Source organism: Macaca nemestrina, chromosome 11 (assembly GCF_043159975.1).
Source record: "Macaca nemestrina isolate mMacNem1 chromosome 11, mMacNem.hap1, whole genome shotgun sequence".
In the NCBI taxonomy this organism is placed as follows: domain Eukaryota; kingdom Metazoa; phylum Chordata; class Mammalia; order Primates; family Cercopithecidae; genus Macaca; species Macaca nemestrina.
The window spans coordinates 115921102-115948315 of NC_092135.1; the positions used below are offsets into that span (position 1 = coordinate 115921102).

Genomic DNA, 27214 nt, shown 5'->3' on the forward strand with positions numbered 1-27214 from the left:
TGAGATGGACTTTCACTCTTGTTGCCCAGGCTAGAGTGCAATGGTGCAATCTCGGCTCACCACCACCTCTGCCTCCCGGGTTCAAGCAATTCTTCTGCCTCAGCCTCCCGAGTAGCTGGGATTACAGGCATGCGCCAACATGCCCAGCTAATTTTGTATTTTTAGTAGAGATGGGGTTTCTCCATGTTGGTCAGGCTGGTCTCGAACTCCCAACCTCAGGTGATCAGCCCGCCTCGACCTCCCAAAGTGCTGGGATTACAGGCATGAGCCACCGCACCTGGCCAACATCCCCCAATTCTTTAACAAAGATCTGTTGGAAGAATGGAAGGACTAACCCATACCTTCTCCTTCTAGACAGAGAGGATAAATAAGGTCCAGGAGGGGTCACTGGACTCCAGAGACACACAGCAAGAAAACACAAAGCTGGGAGTGGATGGGGAGAGCAGGAAAGAAGTCTGGACCCCAATGCATCTGCCCAATAAACTAGAGATCAGTCCTTCTGCGTCCATTAGTCAGCATTTTCCCTTTTCTTATTGGCCAGGGAATGCCAAGCTGAGTCAGTTAGACCAATCAGAATGTATGCCAAGGCTCTGCAGGAGCCAATAGTAGGTCTCTGAGGAGGGTGGAACTAGAGCCCACATGACCATGATAAGATCCCCTCCTGTCTCTTGGCTCCTTGGCCCACCTCCAGGCCTGTGCGCCTCTGTCCCTGGGCTTGGGTGGGGCCTCCTCGGACTACTCAAGTAAGATAATCTGATGGGCAGTACCCGCTCCTATTCAGACCCCTGCCCCATTACTCAAGCCGGAAACCTGGAATAGCAGTTCCTATCAGATCTCTGGATCACGCCAACAGGATGTGTCTGTGTTCAGGGGACAATGAGTCCGGGGGCGGGTGACAATGAATGAGAGAGCTACAGGCAAAGCCCCTCCCTCTCTCTTTCCCTGCCTTCCTCTCCTCCATCTGCTCCATTCCCTGCAAGTGACACTGACAAGAAGGCAGGAGGGTGGCAACAAATGCATAGTAAACCCACAGTTTCACTTCCACATCTGGGCTCAGAGAGGTGACCCACCCACAAACAGAGGCAGTGTCAGATAGGAGCCAGGCAGACACGCCCCAACGGCACGCTGTGCAAGCGCATTTTGAACACCAGGTGATACGGTTTGGCCGCATCCTCACCCAAATATCATCTTGTCGTAGTTCCCGTAGTTCCCTCGTGTTGTGGGAGGGACCCAGTGAGAGATAATTGAATCATGGGAGTGGTTTCCCCCATACTGTTCTCAGGGTAGTGAATAATTCTCACAAGATCTGATGGTTTTATAAGGGGAAACCCCTTTCCCTTGGCTCGCTCTCTTCTCTTGTCTGCCACCATGTGAGATTTGCCTTTCACCTTCCGCCATGATTGTGAGACCTCCCCAGCCACGTAGAACTGTGAGTTCATTAAACCTCTTTCTTTTGTAATTTGCCCAGTTTTGGATATGTCTTTATCAGCAGCGTGAAAATGGACTAATACACCAGGGAATCCCTAAATAATCCTATTCCTGAGAGGTGACACTGATCCCTGGTCTTCAGACCTTCACTGCTCAGACTCAGAGATGTGATTCTCTGCCCATTCTCTCCAAGTCACACTGTGCCATTGGAACAGCATGCTCCTCTCTTAGTATTCTTATCCTTCAAGGTCAAAGGTCAAACTGTGATTATGGTCAGCAGACACACATGGCAAGCCAGAGACTGAGAAGGCAGTATTTGACCAACCGTTCTTCTTCCCTGAGAAGACTCTCATTGATCCACAGCTGCTGTGTCTGGGGGCCTAGCCAGAATTTTCTGCACATAAAGACATCCCATTTCTGGTTGCTGACTCTGAGGCTGGCTATCAACTGTTTTGTGCCCACTATAAGGTGCTGAGTTGCCTGAGGACTCACTCACTTCTTGGGCTTCCAATTACATTGGTGAGAATAGCCCCCAGCTGGGACAGCAAAGTTCTAGCCAGCCAAGCAAGGCAGGGTGATGGGGCATGTGTTGAGACCCAGCATGGTGAGGCTAAAGAGCTCCAGGACTCACAGCTCTAGGCCCTTGTTGGCCCAGTCAATGTGCACAGGGACTAAAAAGGCAAATGGGATGCTTTGGCCTCCAGGCCCTTCTAGTCAGTGCTATTCCTCTGTCTGGATCCTTTACCCTGGGCACATTCACTTGGAGGCTTCCTTCTCCCTACCCAGATCTCATGTTACACGTCACCTTCTCGGAAGGCCCTTCCATGTGAATCAGCCCTCTTGCCAGCCCCATCACTCTCTAGCCATCATAGTTTGCTTTTCCTTTGCAGCTCTCATGACTATCTGAATTGTTTCCTTATATGTGTATCATCCACTAGAAGCTGAGCTCCCTAAGCCCTTGCCTGGCAGATTCCGCACCATGTCACCTGTGTGCAGAACGGTGCTGACATCACAGCACACAGCAGGTGGCAGGCCCACAACTCCCAGCAGCAAACGGAACTGGGCCTGTGTCCCACTGTCCAGGTCTCCAGCTTGGGCTTGGGTTTCCCACCACCCTGGCTGCAGCCTCCCCCAAAGACCACCTGCCCCTGATGCTGCCTGTGCCTTCCTGTGGATGAGATGTCATTGAGCAACACGTCACCCACGGAGCAGGATCCCTCAGGACAGTGGGACACACAACCGGGGGCCACTGCCCTGGCCCAGGCATTACTAGGCTTTCATGTACTTTCCAGTTCTGCCACTACTCGCTATAGACCCTGGCCATGTCCCCTCCCTCGGCTCAGCTTCTAATCTGCAAAATGGGATGCCTAGGTCGTCACATGACAGCTCACCATGATTCCAGTTTAGGCTCAAATTCACTCCCTCTAAGAGGTATTCCCCAACCATCCCCCTTAAAAGAGCCCCGTTCCCCTCCTTTCAGTTCTCGTGTCTGCAGTGCCCTCTTTCCTTCCTAGCCTCGTTGCTGTCTGACATTGTTTTGTTTGTACGGTTATTTGTTTCATGTCCATCTCTCTCATTGGGTATCAGTTCACCAAGGGAAAGGACTTTTTCCTATTCGCCTGGATATCTCAGTGCTTGGAGCCATAGTAGATGATTTAAAGTTTGCTGAATGAATAAATCCATCCCTGCCCTGTTTCCTGCCTGGGCTATTGTGAGACTCCAATGAGACCATACGGTTGAAAGCTCTCAGTAAAACTGTCTAAACTCTCCCAACAGAAGGTGACCCTTATCATGAGTCTCTGACCTCCCCCAGCAGGGGGCAGTGACGCAGTCTCCTGTAGACTCATCCAAGCACTGAAGCAATCCTGCCTCCAGGGCCAAGAACAGCACACGCCTTCCTATGCCAGCGCCTTTTTATCCCCAGACTCCTGCTTGCCCACGAAGGTTGCACTGCTCTCTAGCACAGGCCTCAGAGTCAAGTGCTGTGCCAACCTGCGGGCACACACCACAGGCTGGCTCCCGGGCTCTTCTGTGTGCCTGAGCTCATACCACTGCAGGCTGGCATCTGAAAACATGTGCCTGGTACACCCTCACCTAGGCACAGCTATCCCATCCCTGTGAGTACACAAGTCTTGTCTCCACATACAGTGAGTGCACACATACATGCATGGGGCTGAGAGCCCCAGAGACCCACCTTCTTTGGGATGGCTGGCCAATGGGCACAATCTTATCCTCATAGAACCGCTTCATTGCAAACCGGTCCAGAGCCTGGTCCGCACTGCAGGGAGAGACAGGTGGTCAAAAGAGGCAACTCCTGCATCCAAGAGCCCCTTGTTTTCCCCACCCCTGCTCCCTCAGACCTGCAGAGCCCTCTGGCCAGCCCTTGTCCTGGAGGGAAGACAAGCCTCTTCCCCCTGCCATCCTGTGCTGAGAAGCTTTCTGGAAAAGAGTGCTTCAGCATCTCTCCAACTGTGTGGGGTAGCACTCAGCCCAGGCTTTAAAGCTCAGCAGCCTGGGAGCCCAGCTCAGGTCTACACTTATGAGCCCCATGCCCTGGTACAAGTTCGTGAATCTCTCTGAACTTCACTCTCCTCACCCATCAAATGAGGGTGATATTTGCCCCTTCCTCAAAGGTGACTATGGAGATGAAGCGAGGGAACATCCGTAAACAGCTTGACACACAATAGGGGTACAGGAGTACAGTAGGGGTGTGGCCTCATCTTTGCTCATCATTAAGCAAAGATGAGACTGGCTTGGGTTGCTCAAAGTCCTAACGCTACAGCCTCCTGGCAGGCCCTCCACAGAAGATTCTACCCGTCCTCACAGAGCGCTCAGAGAAATCACTTTGAAATGAAAAGATCACGAAGCTCCAGTGACTTCCCATCACTCTTAGAGCAAACTCCAAAGTCCTCAGTGAGGCCACGAGGCCCCATGGCTCTGCCACCTCCTAGCTTACCCTCCTCTTCCTCTTCCCTCACTTGCTCAGCTTCAAACACCCCAGCCCCTCACATTCCCGTCCTTCCTCTTCTTTCAGTGTGCAAGGCTCATCCCGCAGGCCTGATACGGCTCAGCCCTTCCCATCCTGGTCACTCAGGTCTCTGCTTCAGTGTCGCCTCATCAAGAGGCCTCTTCTGACCATGTACCCGCCTCTCCACTGCCCTTCTCGAGTCCCTTTACTCTTTAATGATAATTAGCACCTGCTATTACTAATGTATTTGTTTGCGTGTTTAATGCCCATGAAGGCAGTGACCTGGCTTTGCCCTCTGCTGCATTCTCAGCACCTAGAACAGAGCCTGGCACATTGGCTGTCCAATATTTATTTATTTTTTTCTTTTTTAGACAGAGTCTCCTTCTGTCACCCAGGTTAGAGTGCAGTGGTGCCATCTCGGCTCACTGCAACCTCCGCCTCCCGGATTCAAGGGATTCTCCTGCCTCAGCCTCCTGAGTAGCTGGGATTACAGGCACCTGCCCCATCATACCCAGCTAATTTTTGTATTTTAGTAGAGACAGAGTTTCACCATGTTGGCCAGGCTGGTCTCGAACTTCTGACCTCAAGTAATCCACCTGCCTTGACCTCCCCAAGTGCTGGCATTACAGGTGTGAGCCACTGCACCTAGCCATATTCCTTGTTGAATGGATAACAAAATGAATAGGTGAATCCCTCTGCCTCCCTGAAGAGTGGGATAGGAAAGGGAGTCAGTGACTGGATGTTCTTTATTCTTGTTCCAAACACCTAGGTAGGAAGAGGGCCCCCTGTTGTCCAGAGGCAGAGGAATGCATGAGACAACTTCTATATTCTATATTCTATATTCCATATTGTTCTGCCAGACCCAGATCTGATCCGACATTTCTTTCTGACTCCCTTCCTGCTGGCCCAGGGAAAAAGAAGGTGGTTTGGTAAGGAAATGGGGCTCCGAAGAGCTGGCCGTATGGGGTGCTCAGGACAAGGCCTGCCTCCCAAGCCTGCCCCACCAGAGCCCCCAAAAGAGAACTGGACTCTCTTCCCTCCCACCCTCTGTCCACAGGCTCCTGCCTCAGAGCTGGGGGCCCCTGAACCCGTCCTCATCGCTTTGCGTTCCCTCTGTGCTTATCCCGTCACTCCAGGGAACAGAGAGGCTGTGGGTGGATGACAGGAAGGGGTCACACTGTCAATGTTCCGGAGGATGGGCGGCTCCAGGCCCCTCTTACCTGGCAGAAATGTTGCTGTAGTGCATGTAAGCCGCGATGACAACTCCTATCCTGCCTCGGTTTCCCTGAAAGAACCCCCAAACACAAAAGCATTTATTTCTAAGGCCAGCCCTGCTGCCCCAGAGCTTATCTAGAAGCCTTGGTGGAAAGGAATTAGGGCTGGAGAGAGGGGTGTGGATTTAAGGGAGAACATAAGGAGGAAGGAGGCCTCAGGGGAGGGAAGCAGGTGGGGACTAAGTCTCAGAAAAAACACATCTGATCATTCACTGCCGTGGACATAAGCTGATGTCACCTGCACTTCTTAGAGGTGCCCCCCAAGACAGAATCTATTATCCCCTAGAAAGAAAAATACACACAGACTTATATGCTCACAAAATCCAAGGATATAGGCAGGTACACACGATCATCCAAGGACACATTCAGGCACTCACACACACACACCCATGCCACAGCTCTGACCTTGTTGTGTAGAACAACGACATTGTGGGGGTCTGCGTTGAGCCATGTGTCCATGGCCTTACAGATGCTGCAGATCTTCTCCAGGGCTGGGGTGTGGAGGTCGGGCCAGCCAAATTCCAGTACCTACGGCCCAAGCCATGAGTGAGAAGAGGGCAGAAGCCCTGCAGAGTCAACCAAGCCAGCGGGAGCCGCCCACGCCACGTGCTAGTACCTGGGCGGCGGCCCGCAGCTGCTGGTTCCTGCCAGGACTTGGTTCCTCCCTGCCCACTGGTCAGCAAGGAGGCAGGGGTGTGAAGAGTAAAGGCCGTGCATGACCCAGTACTGGGGACCCTGGATCCAGGTCTTGGCCCTGGCAGTGACTCACTGTGGGGCCTTAGGCCTCATGTCCTCTTCCAGTCTCAATTTCCCCATATGTGTGTTTAAAAAAAAAGAAAGGCTTAGAGCTGATGACCCCAAGGTCCCTACCATAGAACTGACTTCCAACGTGCTGAGGGGCCCCAAGCACTGCCCTCAAGCTCTTCTCCCATGGACAGCTCTGAGGTCTGGCTCAGGCTGAGAGAGGAAAAAGCAAAGGGCTGTCTGATGTTCATGACTCTTTTCTAAGCCCTGGACACACAAACCATCCACTTTCCAGGCCAGTCAAGAGCAGCCTCAAGGACACAAAGGGCAGACCTGAAGAGCAGGCTTCGGGCCTCTCAAAACCTTTCTAGACTCACCAACTTTAAAGTAAAAGAGAACTCTGCAAGGACCCGTAGAGCATACCTAATCCAGCCAGGCCACTTTCAGAGGGGCGCACTGAGGCCCAGAGAAGTCCGTCACCCCCCCAGGGTCACACAGCAGCATGTACCAAACTCTCAGAGTTAGGAGCAGATGCCCATGACAAAGCCCGCACACAGCCCCCAGAGCAAACAGAGTAAAAAGCAGCAGCAGGGCCAGCCTTGCTGGCTCACGCCTATAATCCCAGTACTTTGGGAGGCCAAGGTGGGCAGATCACTTGAGGCCAGGAGTTTGAGACCAGCCTGACCAACATGGCGAAACCTCGTCTCTACTAAAAATACAAAAATTAGCCAGGCGTGGTGGTGGGCACCTGTAGTCCCAGCTACTCGGGAGGCTGAGACAGGAGAATCGCTTGAACCCAGGAGGCAGAGGTTGCAGTAAGCTGAGATCATGCCACTGCTCTCCAGCCTGGGCGACAGAGGGAGACTCCTTCTCAAAAAAACAAAAAAACAAAAAACAAAAAATGGCAGCTGGAAGGTCAAAAGCAGCAACTCCCAACTACTTTAAATCCAAAAACTAAACATCTCACAATTCCAGCCTCACCCAAGAGATTCTGTGTACTCCCCAGCAGGCAGACCTGGGTGGAAAGTCACTGCCCCAAGCTTTGCTTTCTGTAATTTACATTATGGAAAGGATAAATAGATCATTTTCCATTTTCCAGATAGAAGATGGCACTCTGACTTTGAATAGGCTTTTCAAACTGTCACAGCATTTTCCCCAAGATTATTATGTGGGAACCGCGGACAGGGAGTCCATCTGTTCTTCTCCTCCCCCACCCCAAAACAGCCACTGGCTCACCTTGGCATGGAGCTTCGTGATGTCAGGTCTCCGCTCAGAGAGGTTGAACAGCTAGAAGGAGAAAAAGGAAGAGAGCATGAGGAGGTGAGAGTCAGGAGCGCAGTGAGGGGAGAGAGAACCATGGGCTGCTGGTCCCAGAAAGGATGGTGGCATCATCACCAACTTCCTCTGAAGAGCCCACGACAGCACCCAGCAGGGCATCGATGTCCTTCCACAGCCAGGGGCCTGGCCATGAAACAGCCATGAGCTCCCTGGACCTCCTGTACCTGCTCTCACTCTCTCTCCCCTGATAGGAATTCTATCCATACATGAACATGCAGGTGAGTCCCAGCAGACACACCATCACCAAGAGGAACTAAACTGTAGGTCCTCAGGATGAAGAGGGAGAGAGAGAGAGAGATGAGGACACTGAGCCACCCCACTCCATGAGCGGATATCCTGAATGGAAAACGAGACAGGGATGGAACTTGTCTCCAGTCCCGCTTGCCTCTCGTCACACTGAACGGGAATCCAGTGGTGTGAGATGATAAGTAGTTGGCAATCTCTGGTTTCCACTTCATACATAGACCTTAGAACCTCATCCCATGAGGCTGCAACTTCTCTGTCACCAGACATCCTCCATCAGAGGGGCAAACCATCCTGGGTGGTCCCAATCAGACCCTTGACATACCTCTCCCAGCACATGCTTTTCAATGCGTGACCACTGGGGTCCCATTCCTGACCACTGGAATCCCACCGAATTCCCCAGTCTCTGGAATTCCTGCCTCTACCTCCAAGGGGGGCATGCAGAACTTCCCACCTCCACCCCACTGCCCGGGAAACTCAAAGGCCACTGTGTCGTCTCCTGGGGAGAAAAGGGGACAGCCCAGTCTGGAATAGGCAGGATAGAGAGAGGGGTGGCAGGGCACCAAGTCCCCTAGAACCCTGGACTCCTAAAATCGGAAATAGGTGGATTTTCATCCACTCTTGCACTCTGTAAAGGAATACACTTTATTATGTTACAATAGCCATCACTCAATGAATGTCTGCCACCTGCCAGCCTGTGTTAAGGACTTTACATGTAACAGCTGGCTTAATTCTCTCACCAACCGTAAGAGGTAGATCTTAGACCCACTTTACAGATGCAGAAGCTAGGGCTTAGTGAGGCTAAACAGCCAAGATCTTGTAGTTAGTAAAAGGAGAGCCAGAATTTGAACCCAGAGCTTTCTGATGTTTAAAGCCAGGCTCTTAACAATGCCCCAATGCAGCTAACAGATGGGTCTCTACAGTGGTTGAATAGTATCCTCAAAATGTCATGTCCGCCCAGAACTTCAGAATGCAACCTTGTTTGGAAACAGTGCCTTTGCCAATGTAAGTAGTTAAGGATCTCAATATGAGATCAACCTGGATCTAGGGTGGACCCTAAGTCCAAAAATTGATGTCCTTATAGGAAGAGAAGGCACACAGAGACACTGAAGAAGGCCACATGGAGATGGAGGCAGAGGTTGGGGTGATGCGCTACAAACCAAGGAATCCCACCAAAAGCTCAGAAAAGGCAAGAAGGGATTCTGCCCATAGGATTCAGAGGGAGTATGGCCCCCTCAACACCTTGATTTCAGATTTCCAGCCTTCAGAACTGTCAGAGCATAACTTTCTGTTATTTTGAGCCACCAAATTTGAGGTAGAGTCATCACTTGGTGTCTATGGGGGATTTGGATCTAGGACCCCTCCACCCCGCCGTGGACAGTAGATATCAAAATCCATGGATGCTCAGGTCTCTTACATAAAATATGTACTATTTGCATACAACTTGCATATAAAAAATGTACTATTTGCATATAACTTATGCATATACTTCCGTAGCCTTTAAATCATCTCTAGGTGACTTGTAATACCTAATACAATATAAACGCTCTGCAAATAGTTGTTCTGCTGTATTGTTTTTATTTGTATTGTTTTTTATTGTTATTTACTGTTGGGTTTTTTCTGAGTATTTTCAACTCATGGTGGATTGAATCCACAGAGGTGAAACTCGTGGATAGAAAGGACCGCCTCATTTGTTACAGCAGCCCTGGGAAACTAATGTGGCCTCCTACATCCCACCTCAAACACCCTGGGGGCAGCCACCTGAGGTTGTATAGATCAGATCTGTGGGTCCAGTCCACAGGCACCTCCCTCTAAAATGGACCCGAGCCCTCCTCTGGGGCCAAGGACGGATCGGCCTTTCTGCGTTAGTGGAGACCACTGCCAGTACCTCTCTCCCATGTGCTAAGGTGACTCCTCTGGGCCAGGCCAAGCCAGGTGCCAGCAACCCAGGGTCCCTTAAGACACATGTTGCCAATACTCTGCCCTCAGACTTCTCAGAGGCACCGACCCTGTGCCAGCTCTGCCACTTCCTGACCCTGCAACCTTAGGCAAATAACCCCACCTCTCTGTGCTCCAGCAAGTGCCTGCTTGCTAGGGCTGCTGCAAAGGTTAAGTGCGTGGAAAGCAGTTGGAACAGGGCCTGGCTAGTAGCAAGCGCTCGATAACCTGAACTCTTATTGTTACTCTCTTCTCCTGGCCAGCACACACATGCACACACAGAGTTCCAGATGCCACATTCCAGCTGCAGCACACTGCTTAGAGCAGAGCTGGGCTGGAGAGTGATGGAAGACTCAGGCAAGAGAGCTGCCTGAGGAGAAGGGCAGATAAACAAAGAGAAGAGGGTGGGCTGGCACAGGGGCTGGTGGCAGGGATACCAGCCATGAAGAGGTGGCTAGCAGATGGAAGCATAGAGGGCACAGGACGAGGGGCACAAGGCCCCATCCTCACCAGGTAGTTGCCTCCATGTTTGGACTTGAGCATCTGGGCCACCTCACGGAGGTTGCTCCGGAAGTTCTCCTCATTGGCTGTGCTGGAGAAGGAGACAGCGATGATCCTCTCTGTGACGTACACCAGGTCCAGCTCACAGCTGTCCTCCATGGTCCGGCTCACACTCATGTTTCTAGGGAGACAGCAGGCAGCAGAGGGTCCAGATCAGAATCCAGCCCACAGGGAAGGCCCCAGATAGCTGCACCCCATACACATCCTGTGTGACCCCCAATTGCAGTCCAGGGTGCTTGGCTGCTCTTCAACCCAAGGCCAAGGCCAGAGGCTTCCTCTGGCAAGGCCATTGTGGCCAGCTTGGGAGTGCCGGTGAGAACAAGCTGGGTAGGGCTGGCAAGGACCTCAGGCCATTTCAGAACCAAACTGATAACACCAATTCTTGGTTCCCATCAGTCCACTGCCTTCAACCTGTGACTCCAGAGATCAGAGCCAGGGCCAGACTGGCCCAGGAACCCGGAGCTCTGGCTCCCGACACTGTGACTGCCTAGCCAGGCAGAAATCTCCCGAAAGGCCCCAGACTGCTCTGGAACAGGAAAGAGAGCCTGCGCTGAACGCTCTCCAGCCCTGGAACGGAGCCTTCCACTGCCCGCCCCTCGCTCTCTCGAGCTGTGGAGTGGGCGGGAGACCTCTCAGGGGAGAGGGCAGCTCAGGTGACATGTTCACCTGGGTTCCAGGTAAGCCAGACCACAGCACACATTCCAGCCCTCCCGGAGGCAGGCTGACTCCTGCCCTTTGTTCCTTGGCCTTCTCCCCACCTCTGGCAGCTCCCACCGCCTGCCAGAGCTGCTTCTTGGCAGCAGCCTCCCTGATTTCTAAGGGCCCAGGAAACAAGAGGGCATGGAGCCCTTGCTGCTGCAGTGGTGGGTAGCTGCCAGCACCATGCATTTCCCGGAGAGGTGGGGAGGTCCCTGGGCTGGCCATCCTCTCCACTGGGCACCGGGTGAGGAAGGGAGGGGCTCACATCTTTACATCTCTCCCAACTTTTCTTCCAGAGGAAGGGTCCAGGATGCCCACTGGGGAAGCCCACCTCTTGCTTCTAGAAGCACCTCCCCCATCCTCCAGCTTTTTACCCCATCATCAACCTCCTAGTGTCTCGCTTCCCCTTCTATCAAATGCAGGCAGCACTCACATTTCGTTCTGCTAACCTTTCACCACAGCGGGATAAAGTGGAGAGTAAAGGCCAGTGAAAGGAATACCGCCAGGATATTTAAAAGTTACGAGGGCTTTCTGGCACTAGACAGAACAAGGCCCCGGATGCTGAGAAGCCGTGAAGAATCCAGACCTCCACCAGGGTTCAATCCCAGCCCAGGTGGGGCGTGGAGGTGGGGCAGCCAACGATGAGGCATGGCAGGTCCTCTCTGGTGGGATGACAGGGCCCCAAGTGGGATTGGGGACCAGCACCCGGGGGTAAGGAGCCCGGTTTGAGTTTGACTCTGAGTCCCGGCCACTTCTTGTCCCTATGGAATGCTTCTCATTGCAGCTGTGGGGGTGATGAAGTTTCTATCTCAAGCCAACTGCCTACCCAAGGACAGTTCTTGTAGGTGGTGACCAGTTTGGGACAAGAAGCCACATGCACACATACCTGCAAGCAAGTGGGTGTGAGGGCGGGGAGCCTCAGCTAACTTGCAGCATCCCCTCCTCCCCACCCTCCAAAACCCCTCTCTGTCCTGGCTCCAAGGAGGAAACTAGAATGTCAGAAAAACTCGCAAGCCCAAGCTCCTGTGATTTCAGCCTCTCCCTCAACACAGGAGGGGGAGCAAGAGGTACTGCTGAGGGCCGTGAGTCAGACGTGGCCCATAGGGACGCTGACCTGCCCCTGTCTACAGGCTGGATCCCGGGAAGGACGCAAAGGCAGAACAGTGCCACCAACCGGACAGCCTCAGCATCACACTCTGAATCCATCTGTCCAGGTCTGAGGGAAGGAGGGGACCCTCTAAGAAGCCACCTCCAGTCCGTGGACAGCCAGCAGAGGGGCCAGAAACTGCCAGGGGCTTCCACTCTACCCCAAGGCTGGCATCCCCGATCATCTCAGGAGCCTCGGTGGGTGAAGGTGAGGCAGAGGCGGAGGGGAGCAAAACAAACTCTCTGGATCACCAAGACACAAAGTCCCTCGTGCATCCCCTTCCCCCGGCCCCTGCCAGCCTAGCCAGATAGGGAACTTTCCTTTTATAAACTACTCTGCCCAGTCAGAACCCCCTGTTTGCAGAGAGGAAGAGATTCAGCACAGGCCTCGATGCCCAGCAGCCCGAAATGCAAATCCAAGTGCTGCTTCTTGGTAGCTGTGTGACCTTTACAAGTCACCTCATCTCTCTGAAACGCAGCTCTACCAAAGGGAATAAAATACGTACCTTGTGGGGTTGTTGCAAGGACTAGATGAGCTCATGCAGGTAAATAAAGACTCAGCTCAAGGGCTGGCTAAGAGCTCAAAACACAACTGTTGCCAAGGGCATCTGCACCCATCCCCTCCTGTGCCTTTCACATTTGCCCACACTCCCCACCCGTGGCTTTATGGCTGCAGTCTGGGGCACCCAGAGTCAAGACTTAACAGGAACACCCACAGTGACCCCCCTGCTTGCACTCCCGCCCCCTGCCCCCATGGGCCAGGCATACCTGATGGGCTGGAGGTGGGGCTGGACACTCGGGGTGACCCTGGCGGAGCCCTGAGAAGGAGAGAAGAGAAGCGGCATTATGCAGGGGTGGGCAGGATGACGGGAGGAGCACACCAGAGAGCTGTCCACAGGAGCAAACACGATCCTCTTCTCCTTTCCCTGCCAACATTCCGACCCTGCCACCCTAACCCCTGCAAAAACACAGCCCGCCCGAAGCCAAAGCCATCAACACTGATTCCACGTGAGCGTGCCTGCCTGTGTGCAAGCCCCAGAGGGACGAAAGGAAGAAATCCCGAATGCTGAGGACTGCACCCCACCGGGCTGGTGCCATCCACACTGAGGGCACACTCAACAGTTACGGACTCAGTGGAAACACATTTCACTTTGATTCACTCACCCACACAAGAGAAACCCCAAGAGGAGAATACGACTGCCACCACGAAAGAAACAGGAGCGATGAGAGTAATGGCGCCCCTCTGTCCTGCCACCGTCACCCCACACTTCTCTGCTTGAAAGTAGTGACGTCAAGTCATTCACTTAAGTTTAGAGACCAGAACAGCCAGGTGGAGCATGCAGGAACCAAGACGAGGCCTAAGGCAGTGAGCCATGCTCCTGAGGGCCCACTCCCCACTGTCTGTGGCAGACAGTAGCCATCTCACCCACTCCCCTTTTCACAGCTGTCGAGTGGTACGAACTTAAGCAAATGGGCCCAATCCATCCCAGGGCAGCAGGATGGTATGGCGGGTGTGAAAGCACAGGGTCAGAGGCCCACAGACCATGGAGTTTGGATTCCAGGATCCTGCTGGACAGCCCTGTCAGTTGTAATGTAACCCCTCTGAGCCTCTTGTAATGTCACATGTAAAATGGGACAACCTTCAGGCTGGCGGTGAGAATCCAAAGGAGTTATGCATATAAGGCACTTCGCATCATGCCTGGCATTCGCCAGATGACAGCTGTTGTTTCTGTCGTTACTTTTGTATCAAGAAAAATGAAAAGGGTAGTTACAACCAAACATTCACCTCTATAGAAAATCAAAAACCTGCATCGCCTCTACCCATCCTTCCAGCCACCTCATAGGATGCAGAATCGGGATGCCCCGATTCTAGATTCTCAGACCTCCTGAGCCCATTGACACCGTCCAAACACCCATGTGCCTCTCGGAAAATGGCCTTTTCCTCCCACCAACTTGCAGCCTCTTCTTCGGGGAGACAGGACCACAATCTGCCAAGAAAGGAAGAAACTGAGGCACAGAATAACTTACCCTCAAGTCCCTAGGAAGTTGATGGCCAGGCAGGATTCACACTCCAACCCAGGGCTTGACCATGGGGTCTCCAAGAAGAGGAGACCCTGCACCCCTCTCCTGGCTCTGCAGTGCCTACGAGGCAGGATAGGTGGGCTCCGAGGCCCAGCTCCCAGCTGAGCCCCAAGTTAGAGCAGCTCTGCTAAGAGGGGAACCCTCCATCCAGCCTTCGGGAAGAAGGCTCTGCCCAGAGTCCGCTCTGTCCCAGCTGCCTCGGACCAATGAGCAGCCCCGCAGCAGTGAAGGAAGGAAGAGCCAAGTGCGGCTATCAGGGGGAAGTTTCTAAGTCTCACAGCTCTTCTGGCCCTGAGGACTCCAGTTTGCATGAGTCAAGCTTGGGGGTGGGGGGATTAGAGAAGGGTGGAGCTGGGAGTCAAGGAGTGATTGTGTTTGGTTTTCAAGACCCAAACCAGGCTGTTCCAAAACTACCCGCTCAGTGGAACACAGAAACCCAACACTTCATCTATCTCCATTCCACTAGTCCCTAATGAGGAGTCCCTGAATCTCCCCAGGCCCTAGGCCCTGCTCCAGGCCCCAGGGCCACCCTGCTATAAATAGCCCCTTGGGTTTCATCTGTTGCTGATCCGTAGCCACTTTTGGAGGAAGCCACCACAGCTGCTTTGAACAACTGGAAGCCACAACGGTAGCCAAGACGTGAGGTGTGGCCGGGAGCATGGGACCAGACCCAGGGAGCTGGAGAAAGACAATGGGCCATATTGAGATGGGCTTGGCAGGGGGAACTGGGGAACCAAGGGGAGCTGGGAGCCTGTAAAGGTGCAGGGGTAAGCAGGACGAGCAGGGCAGCAGACCTGTCTCCCGTTTCCCCACCGCCCTCTTCCAAACGTTACAACACTCCACATTCCTCAGCCTCCCCACCCCAAAAAAAGCCAGCGAAGATAAATAAAAACTTGGCCCAAACAGAGTCTGGCCAGGCCGCCTCCAGAGGTGATAAGGCAAAGTCCAAGCCCGCTCTGCTCCACCGGGCGGGGGGGAGAGGGGAGCAGGGGGAGGAAGCCACCCTGGACAGTGACCCCACTGCGGAGGATGGGGGACGAACAGCTGGGACTGTCATCCCCTGATGAATCACTGGGCTGCCCTCTCACTGACGGGGCTTCCTGTTTTCTGCAAAGTTTGGGGGCACGTGACCCTTGCTGGCAGAGAGAGAGCAGACATGCACGGTGACACGTCTGAGTGTCGGTGCACACAGACAGAACTCAGAGAACAACAAATGGGCTGGGGCGGGGGGGTGCGGCATGTCAGCAAACACACCCTAGTGCTCCAGAAACACAGGTGACCTCACACGAGGGTAGCGATGGCGCCTTTGGAAGCATGCCTCATCGTGTAGCTCTTTACAAGCACGGTGGGAATAAGTCAAGGCATCCGGTCATCCCTGAGCCTCCAATCTTCATGCTCACTCTCTCATTCAGCAAACATCCACCGAGTGCCACCAGCTGTGTGCCCAGCCATGCTCCAGACACCAGGGGACAAAGGAAGTGAAGTCCCTGACCTCAGAGAGCTTGTATTTTATGGACCATGATACTCATCAACAGACCCAGCGGGAGGAGGAGAGGTTCCATCTCATTTACCCATCTGTAAAATGGGCCCCGTACAGCGCTCACATAATCTTCTGCCTACTCTGCATAGAGCCCCTAGGGCAAACGACTACAGGACTTTACAAACTGTTTTAAAAAGAAAAATAAGTTCTCTGCCTGCCTGTAATCCTATCTTTTCCTCTCTGGGGATCACAAAGCACTTTACCCACAAGGCTTTGAACTTCTTCCTACTTCCTCTCAAGACATAGATCGATTATAGAACTTTTCATCCAACTCTCTAAACACCAAACAGAACTCTCCCCTATCCTCACCTCCAAAACACTGTCCTTCCTTTGCTGAAAGGGCACCATGAAAGGAGACTCCACAGCCTCCCGGACATAGTGTCTTACTTTTCTCACTGTCAGGAAGTTCCTCCTGGTATCTAACCCCCATCCTTCCTGCTGCAGATTCAGCCAACTCTTTTTGCCTTGGTCCTCACTGCAGGCAAGAGCTGATCACCACTCAGACACTACTGGGTCGCTCAAGGTCTATGACCCCAGGTTCTGTTATCTGCCGCCTTCTTCCCCGTCATGAGGCAAGGAGCAGGAACCCCCAGCCTTGGGTGGGGTTGGTTTGAAGCAATGCCTCTGTGGGAAGAGCCCTGCCTTCCTTTGAGGTCCACAGACCAAACACAACAGCTCAGGACCAAAAGAAAAGCCATTTCCTGAGCCCAGGTCCCCAGAGGGGCACAGTTGGGAGGAGGGTCTGTAAGCGAACACCAGGGGCCTTGTCAGGCAGCCAGAGATTGGTGACTGACCTACGTCAGGGGCCCGGCCCCGTTCCTACATCTCCTCTGGGGGCTGTGGCCAACCCCCACATAGCACCCCCTTCAGCCACACCCCTTCCCCTCTCCTTCCTGCCCACTAGCCTGGATTTTTCCAAAACAAAGTGCGACACAGCACACTGTCCACAAACTCCACTACACACCAACTCGGCAGGAGGAAAACAGCCATTCCTGCCTGTGAGTCCTGGGCCATGAGCCAGAGACAGCAACGCAGCTTGACAAACAGCCACATTATCACAGCAGCAGGCCCAGGTCCTCCTCCCCCGGGGTGGACTGCTGGAGAGTCCCGTGGCTGGGCAGGGGATTGGCTCAATGACCCTGGGGCCAACCCAACCTGAGACAGGTGACAGGAGCCTTAAAATTTAGGTTTTCTCTCCTCCTTTGCAGTACACAGGCCGTTCTGCTAACTGCTCACTTGCTTACCCTTCCAAAGCTCATCTTGTCCCTCCTCCCATATCCAGACAAGACAGCACACTTACCCATCTTGACACACAGGCACAGACATATCCATCCCAGATCACCAATACTTTCTTCTTAAAAAAGTCAAAGAGCCTCAGTCACAAATAAACGGCCTCCTCTTTCTTCCCTAGGACCAAGGTCGTGCACACTCTTGCAATCAAAAGTTCTTCGTGATGTCCAACTTCACTCTCTCTTGTTGTAACGCTAGTTGACGGGATCCATCTGGCCCAGGCTGGGAATGTGGGGACAGCAGCTCTAGGATTTGGCTCCTGAGTGTGCCCAGACCATTGGCTAGAAGGCTTGGTTCACACACCATCACCCTGTCCCCTTGCCAAAGGTTAGGAGTTCGGGATAACACCAGACCCCAGCAGCAGTCCCAGGAAGGGATGGAGTGGCATTCACCGAATCATTCAGCAATGCCAAGCCTCTGTTTCCTCATCTATAAAGTGGACTTATAGGCTCTGCATACAGGGGTATCAGGAGGATCTCAAAATAGCCAACACAGCTCCCAGCCCTTAGTCAAAATAACAGTAATAAGAATGGCTCACAGTTATTGAGCACGTATGATATATTTTGAGTACATGAAGCTTGTATATCCTTGGTAGTAGGTACACACAAAAGATTAGGTTCCCCCTGCACCCCAGCCCCAGAAACATCACAAGCAGGGACAAGGGCCCCTCCCCAGTACGAGTACCCCATGCCCAGAGGAATTCACGCATACCTTGAGCGGAGCCTTCCCCACTAATTTAAAAGGCATGCTCCCTGCTCCACCTGGAGAGGTCCCATGTGGCCCTTGGGATGCTGCCGCTTTGTAGGGCTGGACATGCAGGACGGCCCCAGGGCAATGTGGCGGTGGCAGTGGGCTCACCACAGGAGTCAGGCTGCCTATAGGAGCTGCCCCTCCTGCTCCCGCAGCACTCCCTCCAGGGCCCTCCCCACCGTGGGTCAGGCAGCTGTCAGATGATAGGGCCTCGTGCCATCAACATCTACCCCTGTGCCAACCACCAAAACCACTCCCTGTTCCTCTGCAGCCCAGGGCGGGTGAAGATGGAGGGGCCAGCATAGGAGGCACTGTCAGAGAGGGGCAGGGAAGAAAGGAGAAAGCCCCACTGTGCTGGGAGTCTGCCCCTGGGGTGTGGAGACAAGCCCAACCCCAAACGAGGCTCAAAGCACGTCCTGGAAGAGCCCCTGAGCCCTTCTGCGGGATCCTTCCATTTCAGGCATCCGCCCCTTCCCCTCTCCCCAAAATGGGAGGCAGGAGGAGCCCAGGGGGACCCGTGGACCCATCTACCAGCCTCCTCCTGAAGCAACAGCATCTAAGCCACACAGTGGTGCTTGCTATTTTCTAAGACTCTTGTCTCCAGGGAAGCAGGCCCTACCACTTCCCCAAGGACTAAGACGGCCCCAAGAGTCAGGGCTCCTTCTCTGCCTCAGCCCTCAGTTTCCCTTGCTGTGGTTTTGCGCATTTCCCCTTGCTCCCCATGGCCACTCATCACACACCAGCCTGCCGTAGCATGCCCTCTCTCCTCCCGCCCGGCCTGAGCACTGAGGCCTGGCGCAGTCGCGGACAGATGAGCTCTGGATCCCGCTTAGATGGAGGTGGCAGCCAAGACGAAGGCCCAGCCTGTAAGGAAACGGGCCTGCCCACAATCCCAGCCTCTCCTTCTACAGAGAGGTAAGGGAAGCCCACAAAACAAGGCATTATCCACCTTTCACCCCATTCCCCCTGGCCACCAGGGCCCAGCCCCATCCTTCTTCTCCCCCTCCACACTCACGTTGTCCTCGAGGCTTTTCCGTGTGTTTCCACCCCGGGAGGCTCCTTCTCCCTGCAGACAGAGAAAAGGCAGTCAGAGAGGGGAGGCGAGAAAAATAATCAAAACGCACCCAGGTCTTCCACCTGCTGGGTTCGTCAGGAGTGGCAGATGAGGAGGTTGGCAGAGGGGCCTGGAAATAACTTTGGTGTTTGTTTCACATTTCTTTGCTCATATCAAGGCCTCCTCAGAGCTAACCAAACCCTCTTGTTTACAACTCACCACCACTTCTGTGGGAGATACTGTTATTCTCATTTTGCAGATAAGAAAACTGAGGCACAGACAGGCTCATGCTTTGGCCACAGTCACATAATTAGAACCTTGGCGGAGTCAAGGTTTGAACTGAAGTCCTTCATCTCCAAGCCCATGATTTCCTGCTGATCATCACCAGGAGATCTCTCTCGGCAGTTAACCTCAGTTTCCCCACTGCGGAACCCACCTACTTTCCTCCCTTCAATCTTGCACATAGCCTGGAGGAAACTGTCCGTCTCTCAGCTAGGTCAGAAAGACCTGTTTGGAAAGATCTGCCTGGCTTTCTCACATTCTGCATATTTCATAAGGAAGCCCACATTTAACTACCGGCTGCTCCCTCTCAGCTCCCACCCCGCCTCTCCCTCTCTGCCTGCCCAGTTGCCTAGCAGCCCATTTCCGAACACGCGGGGATAGTCAGACGCCCTTCTCCCAGCGTCAGCAGCCACCCCACTACTTCCCCGCAAGTTCCCCAAATCTATTCTGGAAGCATTTCCCCAACCACATCTGTCCGCTCTCCCCCAAATCCACTCTCCACTTCTGGCCTTCTCACTCCTGCTCAAGCTGTTCCGGCTCCCCCCACCACCATCTGCCATCACTCACCGTATCCACTACATTCTTTGGTGTGTTCTCAGTGGTGATGGGCTGTAGACAGAAGGAGAAACAGCATGAGCCCTCAGGGCAGACATCCCAGGGATGGGCTCTCTCCCCATGGCCGGTGGCCCTGATGGGCAGAATGCCCCCTCAGACAGGGATGATGAGGCCAACCCAAGACTCAGGCATAATCTGGTTGGCCCCAAGCACAGGGGGAAGAGTGTGGCATGCGGAAAACCATCCTAATAGTGCTAGAACCATCCAGTTCTACAAACCTTCACCAAAGACCCACGCTCGGTGCCCGGCGTCAGTCCTCTGGTTCATACAGTTGCTGACCCTCAAATTGGAGGGGTCAATGACCTACAGCATCTCATTTATTCCCAAGAATCCAGGAGGTGAGTACCATTGCTACCTTTTAGCCCCACTCTACAGATAAGAAACTTAAATGACTGAGCCAACATCATCAACTCTAAGAGAGACGGCAGGATTTGAACCCCATGTTGGGGCTTTAAGTGATATCCCAACAGCCTGAAATAGTGCAGCCAGCCAGTCTCATTACTTCAGTGGGCTTTCAGGCCGCCCACCATTGGGCCTCACACACCTCCATTTCCAAACACAGAGGCTCTGCTCCATCAGCCCCAGCCCCTAAACCCTTCTTGCTTGTTCCCACATCCAGGTCTTTACTCGTGGAATGCCTCCCCCTCTTTTCCTACAAGGAGGGCTCTCTTCCTCCAGTTAGCCCTCCCTGGCCACCGCAGCAAGTGGGATCTCTTTCCCACCTCTGAACTCCAACCACCTCCCTGTCTGGTCCTCAGTGTATGAATAATCTCATCATGGGAACACATGACTTTTTTCCCCAACTACTCTTTTATTTGTGATTCTTATTCCACCTTCATCCAAAATAGATTCAAAGCAACATTTGGACCAATTCATTTGGAAACTCCCTCCTACCAGGGCAAATGTATGCATAGTGGGCCATCAACAAACACCTGTTGGCTGATCCCATTCCTTACCCTGGCACCCTCCTTTCTTCACTCAGAGCAACAGAAGGGCTTCCTACTAAAGATGGTCTGATTTCTCCCCATAGCAAGAAGAGAAGCTTCTTATGCCAGGTTCACCTCCTGACCAGAATCTAGGGCTCCGTTTCCAACTCAGTAAAGTGGTTATGGGGCCTCAAATTGGGCAGAAAGGCCTGAGCACAACTGCAAAGGTTCTGAAGCAGAGCTTGGCGAGGACGAGTGTGACCCAGGTTTGAGACCGTGTGTCTCGGCGCAAGAGGCAGCTGCTACAACCCCATCCCAAAGAGCTGAGGGAGGAGCTGCTCATGTCCAAAGGCAGGGGAATGGACAGAATGCCCCTCTAAAAGGTTCCCGCATCAGGGAGGAGGAGTGGGCCCAGATGGGCATGGAGGAACAGACTGGGCTGAGCGGAGGTAACAGTGCTGTCTCTGGAAATGGCCCAGACTCTTCTACCCCTACTGCCTGGAAGACAGGCGGCTGAAGTCAAAACTCCTTTCCAGGGGATGAAACTTCCTAAGCAGTTCAGGGCCAAGGCAGCTGGGGATGGTAAAGGGACAATGGGGTCCAGGCACAGGGGTTGGGGGACCGGGGCAAACCCCTCCCACACATCTCCTCCACTCTCCTCCCCACTGCTAGGTACACCCCCTTCTCTCCACCCGGAGTCTGAGGATGGCTCTGGAGGAGGAGTAAAGATGCCATGTTCTGCCCTTTCTCAGCTCAGCCCTAATCCTAACCCACTAATCCCCTAGCCCACTCAGGGTAAGCTGGAGCTCTTGGAGCTGCCTGCTTATTAGGACCAGGTGCTCCCCTCAGCCGCCAACAACCCAGCCCCACCCACCCCCTACCAGGGACCCCACCCCCACTAGAGCAGTGTCAGCCACTCCAGGCCCTCTCCACCCCCCAGCCTTTCCCTTCTTTTGCAGGGGCTCTGTCCTTCCCATGTGGAGACCTGAGGGTGGGCAGAACAGCCCAGCTGCCTCATCTCAGAGCTGCTCTGGTCTCCTGTGGGAAGGAAGGGAACTCCCGGAAGGCAGACCACAACGGCACTGAGACACAAACCCAAAGCCCTCACTCCTGACCTGTCCACTACCCAGCCTGCTAGAATGGACAGACATGGAATGGGCTGGACAAGCTAAAGATGATACACCTGCCCCAGGCCCTTTCAGGGCCCAGATAAGCCTCTTCCTTCTCTGGTTAAAGCCTCCTAATAGGCCTCGACCCTCAACAGAGCATGATCCCAGGGGTCTCAAACTTGAACGAGCATAGCACCACCTAGAGGGCTGTTGATACACAGGTGCCTGGGCCACCCCACATATACACAGTTAGACCTAAGGTGGGACCCAAGGACGTGCATTTCTATCAGGTTTCCAGGCAACACAGGTCCCAGATGCTTCTCCGAGAACAACCAGCCCGAGCTAACAGCTCCCTTGCCACCAGGCAGGACAACTCCAACTCAAAATCAGCTTGGGAGCAGGTGGCAGGATTTGGACCTACTGCTCCCTAAAAGACCTTGGCAGCAGACTGCTGGGGTCCACATGCTAATTCTCTCGGCTGCTACCTAACTATGCAACCTCAAGCGGGTCACCTTGTCCTTCTTGCTCCTCAACAGGCCCGCACAGGGTTATGTTTTGGGGATCAAATGCAATAAAGCACATAAAGCACTTAGAAGTGTACGAGACACTAGGAAGCTCTCAATACTTGTCAGCTATCACTATTATTTATCATCTCTACCCTTGGGGCAGCACTTCATATCCCTGAGGCCCAGGCCCTCTCCAGCCCACCCTGCCTCACTGTGACCCTCCTGCCCCACCCCTCCTGGGTCTGGCATGGTGCAGACAAGGGAGCTGAAGTCAATATTAGAAACCACAGGCCTCAGCAGTGCAAGAGAAACTTTCTCCTCCTGCCAGTGATCATCTGAGCACCATCCCCTTTGCCCCCACCCCTTCCCCATGCCAGCTGGAGGGCAGCCACATGGCGACACTTGCCAGAGATCAGATGCCTTCAGCTTACTGGTTGAGATGCTTTCTGAGGAGCTAAAAATTTCCAAACCCCCACTCCCCACACCATCTAAACACCCGAGTTTTCCTGCAGTGTTTGCAAACACAGCCAGTATGCATGCTGCCCACCCCTCCTTTGCCCTCCAACCCAACTCTCCCAGGATTCAAGTCCTATTTCTCTGTTTCCCAACCACTGCCAGCCTTGGGGCTACTGGGAAGGAAAAAGGCATGGGACTGGTAACAGGAGGGCAGGATGCCCTGAGGCTGCCACTGCTCCATGCCCTGCAGGGAGACCAGAGCCAGTGGGAAGCCCTACCATTGACACTGCCTAGTGAGTCCAGCTGGCACTCCTGGGACCCTCTGGAACTGAAGCCCCTGACCTTCGTCTTCACTCCATTCCTGGCCAGGATGTTTCTACAGCTACCACACACACACACACACACACACACACCCCATCCTTGCATGCCACTCCTAGGGACATGGGCTCTGAGAGGGACTTAAGACATCATGTCCTCCATCCCCCTGTTCCACACATGGGGAAATTGAAGTCCAGGGAGGTCTGATCTGTCGAGCCTTTCATGGTGAGGTTCGTGGCATGACTGGAGCTGGTTCCCAGGTTTGTAAAGCCCACTTCCAGGCTCATCTCACTGCCCTCACCCTTGGCCCCAGCCATCCTGCTGGCAGGGTTAGCTGGTACCTCCCTGCGGGCTCTTCTTCTCCTTCCTCCTCAAGTCAGCTGCAGAGGGATGAAGTGGGTGGAGCCCAAACACAGACAGACCCCTAGGTCTGACCCCACCCACTGCCCAGTCCCAGGACAAAGCCTGGAGCTTAAGGTCTCCAGGCTTTCCAAAGTGAGAGCAGCTGACTCACTGTCCCACCAAGGGTCTTCCAGAGTCCCCCTTACCTCCAGGAGGGACAACTCAGAATCCAGTTTAGGAGCAGGTAACAGGTTGCTACCTGAAAAGCAAGCCCTGCTCTTAGCGGGCCCCTCTGCTCTAGAGTCCCAAAGCCAGCAGTTAGAGCACAGCAAGGTGGGGACTAGGGCGAAGCCCTTGGGGCACAACATTTAAGAAGGCATCCCTCTCACTCTCTGGTCCTGCGAGTGCACTTGCATAATCCTGAGAGTGATGACTCTTCAGATCTTACACCATAGAGGCCTCACTGGCCTGGCCCTCGTCCTAGCCCTGGCCCTGAGATGCCTTTTCATAAACTTAGTGCAAGAACTACAACTATTCTTTCAGGGCTGGCAATGCCCGGAACATAGTGCTGGGCTCTTTGCTTTCCTGATCACCAGTCCTCAAAACCACCCTGGGAGGTGAGCATTACCACACAGTACAGTTTAGGAAACTGAGCGCCTGGGAGATGCAGTGACTTGCCCAAGTTTCCACAGCCAGTCAGTAGGAGAGCTGCTGTTTGAACCTTGCTCCTCACCTCCCCATCATGCTATCTCCCCTCTCCCTGGCAATGATCTCCAGGCAGTTCCTCTGATAACTGCCTTCCCGTGGGGAACAAGCTTTCTGAGAAGTGAAGGCTAGTTGTAGCAGGTCTTCTGTCCAGGTCCTCAGTAGGAAGACACTTCTTAACCACACTTCCACAGAAAGAATAGGAACCAGGCTGCAGTAGGAAAGACTGAGATCAGACAACAGAGAAAACTTCCTGCATTCGAGGGGTCGGGAACCACAGGGTGGATAAGGGAAGCTCCACATCCTTTCCTCAATTTTTTTTCCAAAAAAAGACATACATGCCCTCTCCACACATGCCTTTACCCGCCCCCACTGCATGGGCCTGAGGAGGGTCGAGGAGGGGCCAGGAGGGGCCTTTGTGCTGGAAGGTTGGGGGGTGGCTGCCATGACTGCCTGGAGGCTCACACAGGAGGACACGTCAGTGGCCTGCAAGGAGGGTGGGCTGGGAAAAATATATCTGTGCTGCTGTTTTGGAGGAAGGAAACAACAGGATGGGGGAGGTTCCCAAGCCTGAGCCCAGGGATGAGGGGAAGGGGACTGGGGAGGGGGGTGTGCAGAATGCGGGCTCAGCCTCCGGAGGAACATTCCGTCCAGAAATTCCTTACACCCTGCCCCTTTCCACCCTCCAACTCTCCCAACTCTGGCCCCCTGGGAGGCCTGGAATCTGGGCGGTCTGGGGGCCAAAAAGACCACCCCATGACATCACATCTACTGCCACGGCAATGAACCGTGAGGTCACGGCGCACTGCCTATCAAGAGGGGAAGGAACTGGGAGCCGGCAGGGAGGGCTAGCGAGGGCTGGAATGGCCTCAGACCCAGGACCCAGAGAAAGTTATTCCAGGCTCACTTGTTTCAAAAATAGAAGCATAAGCAAATGCAGGGAAGGGGCTAAAAACAGAAGGGAAGGGCAGGGAAACAGCCTTCATGGGGCACTTGGAGCATGGCAGCCTCTGAGATGGCACGTTAGAGGCGTGGCCCCATTTAATCATCCCCACATACAGACCTATGAGAGCCCTTTATCAACACCATAATTACAAAACCAAGGCAGTGGCGGAAGGCAGCAGAGGGAGACAGCTCTTTCTCCATGCCCCGTGCCTCCCAAGGCATCACCTCCCTTCACTGTCACAAGCAAGGGCTCTAGAAGGAGTACTTTGAACACCTTTCTGCAAATGAGGAGACGGAGTTTCCAGGGAGGGTGGCTGCTCAATGTGAGATCAGGTCTGCGCCTCTGAGTCTGAGACCTCTGAGGTCTGCACCTCCCAGAGCCCTGTGCTCTCCCCTCCCTCAGTCTTGAGAAAGTGGGAGCCAATGGGTAAGGGCTGGAGAAAGAGTGCTGAGCAGACAGGGCTGGCAGAGGACGCTGGCAGCGGAGCCTGCGACCCTGAAGTGTATCTGCTCAGTTGCTCCAGGGGCCCCATCGTCTCCCAGCAGGCCCAGGCCACCAGAGGAAAAAGAATAGGCTCCATGTGATTAAGGGGAAAGTTATGTCTGATTTCTTCACAGGGGAAGGATCTGGCCAGATCACGCCTGTCCTCAACCCCTTCTCCTAATTCACCTCGAGGGGCCCAACACCCAAATCCTGGCTGAGGCTGTGCAATGGTGGACACCCCCACTGCAGCCAGCTTGCACAGGTTGGAATATTTTGTGCTGTTTCTTGTCATGTCCTTCACTGGTTATGGCTTTCCTCCCCGACTTGACCAGGCACTGGAAGCCTATGCCCTTCCTCCACACCCCTCCAGCCACCCTTGCCTATAGCCTTGGAGCCACACTGAGCATCTATGCCAGCCCTGCCCTCCCCGACAGTCCCTCCCTGCCAAGCCACCCTGAAACTGGCAGCAAACTCCTAGTTCTAACACTCTGCTTTGGGTCACTTCCCCACTCGGGGACTCAGGATAGCCCTTAGTGCTTAGCACGTCAAGTTCAAGTTCCCCAGTGTGGTTTGTGGACTCCTCCAATATCTGGCCCCTTCTCCCTCCAGCCACTCCACTGCTTACTCTCTCTTCTCCAGCGTGCAGCCTCTGGTCACAGCTGCTCAGTCCCACCAGGCCTATCACGCTCGTCCCTGCCCCCATTCCTGCACCCACACTGCTCCCACCACCAGCCCCAGGCAGGGCCACCAAGGGTTGTTTGGGCCCCGGTGATACAAGATTGCCCAGTTCTCTCTTCCCCCTAGCAAGACAGACTTGCCCAAAACATTTATACTAGATTGCCTGGCCCTCTTTCAGACTCAGCAATTGGTACCCAGGTCCTACGCCCTCTCTGTTTCAGCCCTGCTAACTTCCAAAACACCCTCCCTCCTTCCCTCCTCTCTTCTATTTGTTCCAGACTTAAACTAGGCTTGAACAGAAGGCAGGTTTCCCTAACCACCACAGCATGAGCAAATCAAGCAAATCACTTCCTCCCCTGAACACCAAGGCTACCACCTCTCGTCAAAACCCCAGAGTCAGGCACTATTTCCATAGTGTAGTTCTCTCTCTCCCACTGAACAGACGGTTCCCCAAGGTCAGGACCCTTCACCCTACTTGGACTTTTCAAAGCAGGGGTTACAGGGGAGGTGTTCAGCACATTCAGGGATGCCTTGGCCTTTGTGTATCTTGTCACTTCGTAACCCAGTCAAATGGCAGGACCTCAGTGAGCGTGAGGACTTCTACCCAGGCAGCTCCCTGAGGAGGGGATCTTCCATCAGCATGGTGCCTTATACCTGATAGGCATCAGTGAGAATGCTTTGTGTTTTTTGTTTGTTTTGTTTTTGTTTTTGTTTTGAGACGGAGTCTCGCTCTGTTGCCAGAATGGAGTGCAGTGGTGCGATCTCAGCTCACTGCAACCTCTGCCTCAGCCTC

The 27214-nt window shown here is 53.8% G+C and overlaps 1 protein-coding gene across 19 annotated transcripts in view; it reads right to left on the reverse strand.

The window, feature by feature from the left end:
• Positions 1-27214, reverse strand: part of LOC105481198 (tensin 1) — a 206471-nt gene that overhangs the window by 89447 nt on the left and 89810 nt on the right. For 13 of the 19 annotated variants that reach the window (XM_071073351.1, XM_011740571.2, XM_071073350.1 and 10 more), the window contains 8 exons: positions 19905-19946; positions 19017-19067; positions 13108-13157; positions 10444-10615; positions 7651-7701; positions 6076-6198; positions 5617-5681; positions 3623-3706 (listed from right to left, as the gene is read on the reverse strand). In XM_071073351.1, coding sequence (XP_070929452.1) covers positions 3623-3706; positions 5617-5681; positions 6076-6198; positions 7651-7701; positions 10444-10615; positions 13108-13157; positions 19017-19067; positions 19905-19946 — 638 coding nt within the window. Of the gene's footprint in view, positions 1-3622; positions 3707-5616; positions 5682-6075; positions 6199-7650; positions 7702-10443; positions 10616-13107; positions 13158-13503; positions 13529-14367; positions 16814-17261; positions 17923-17962; positions 18708-19016; positions 19068-19491; positions 19533-19904; positions 19947-27214 lie in introns of those variants that run through there. The other 6 variants (XM_024792660.2, XM_011740573.3, XM_011740572.3 and 3 more) reach the window with 6 other exon arrangements.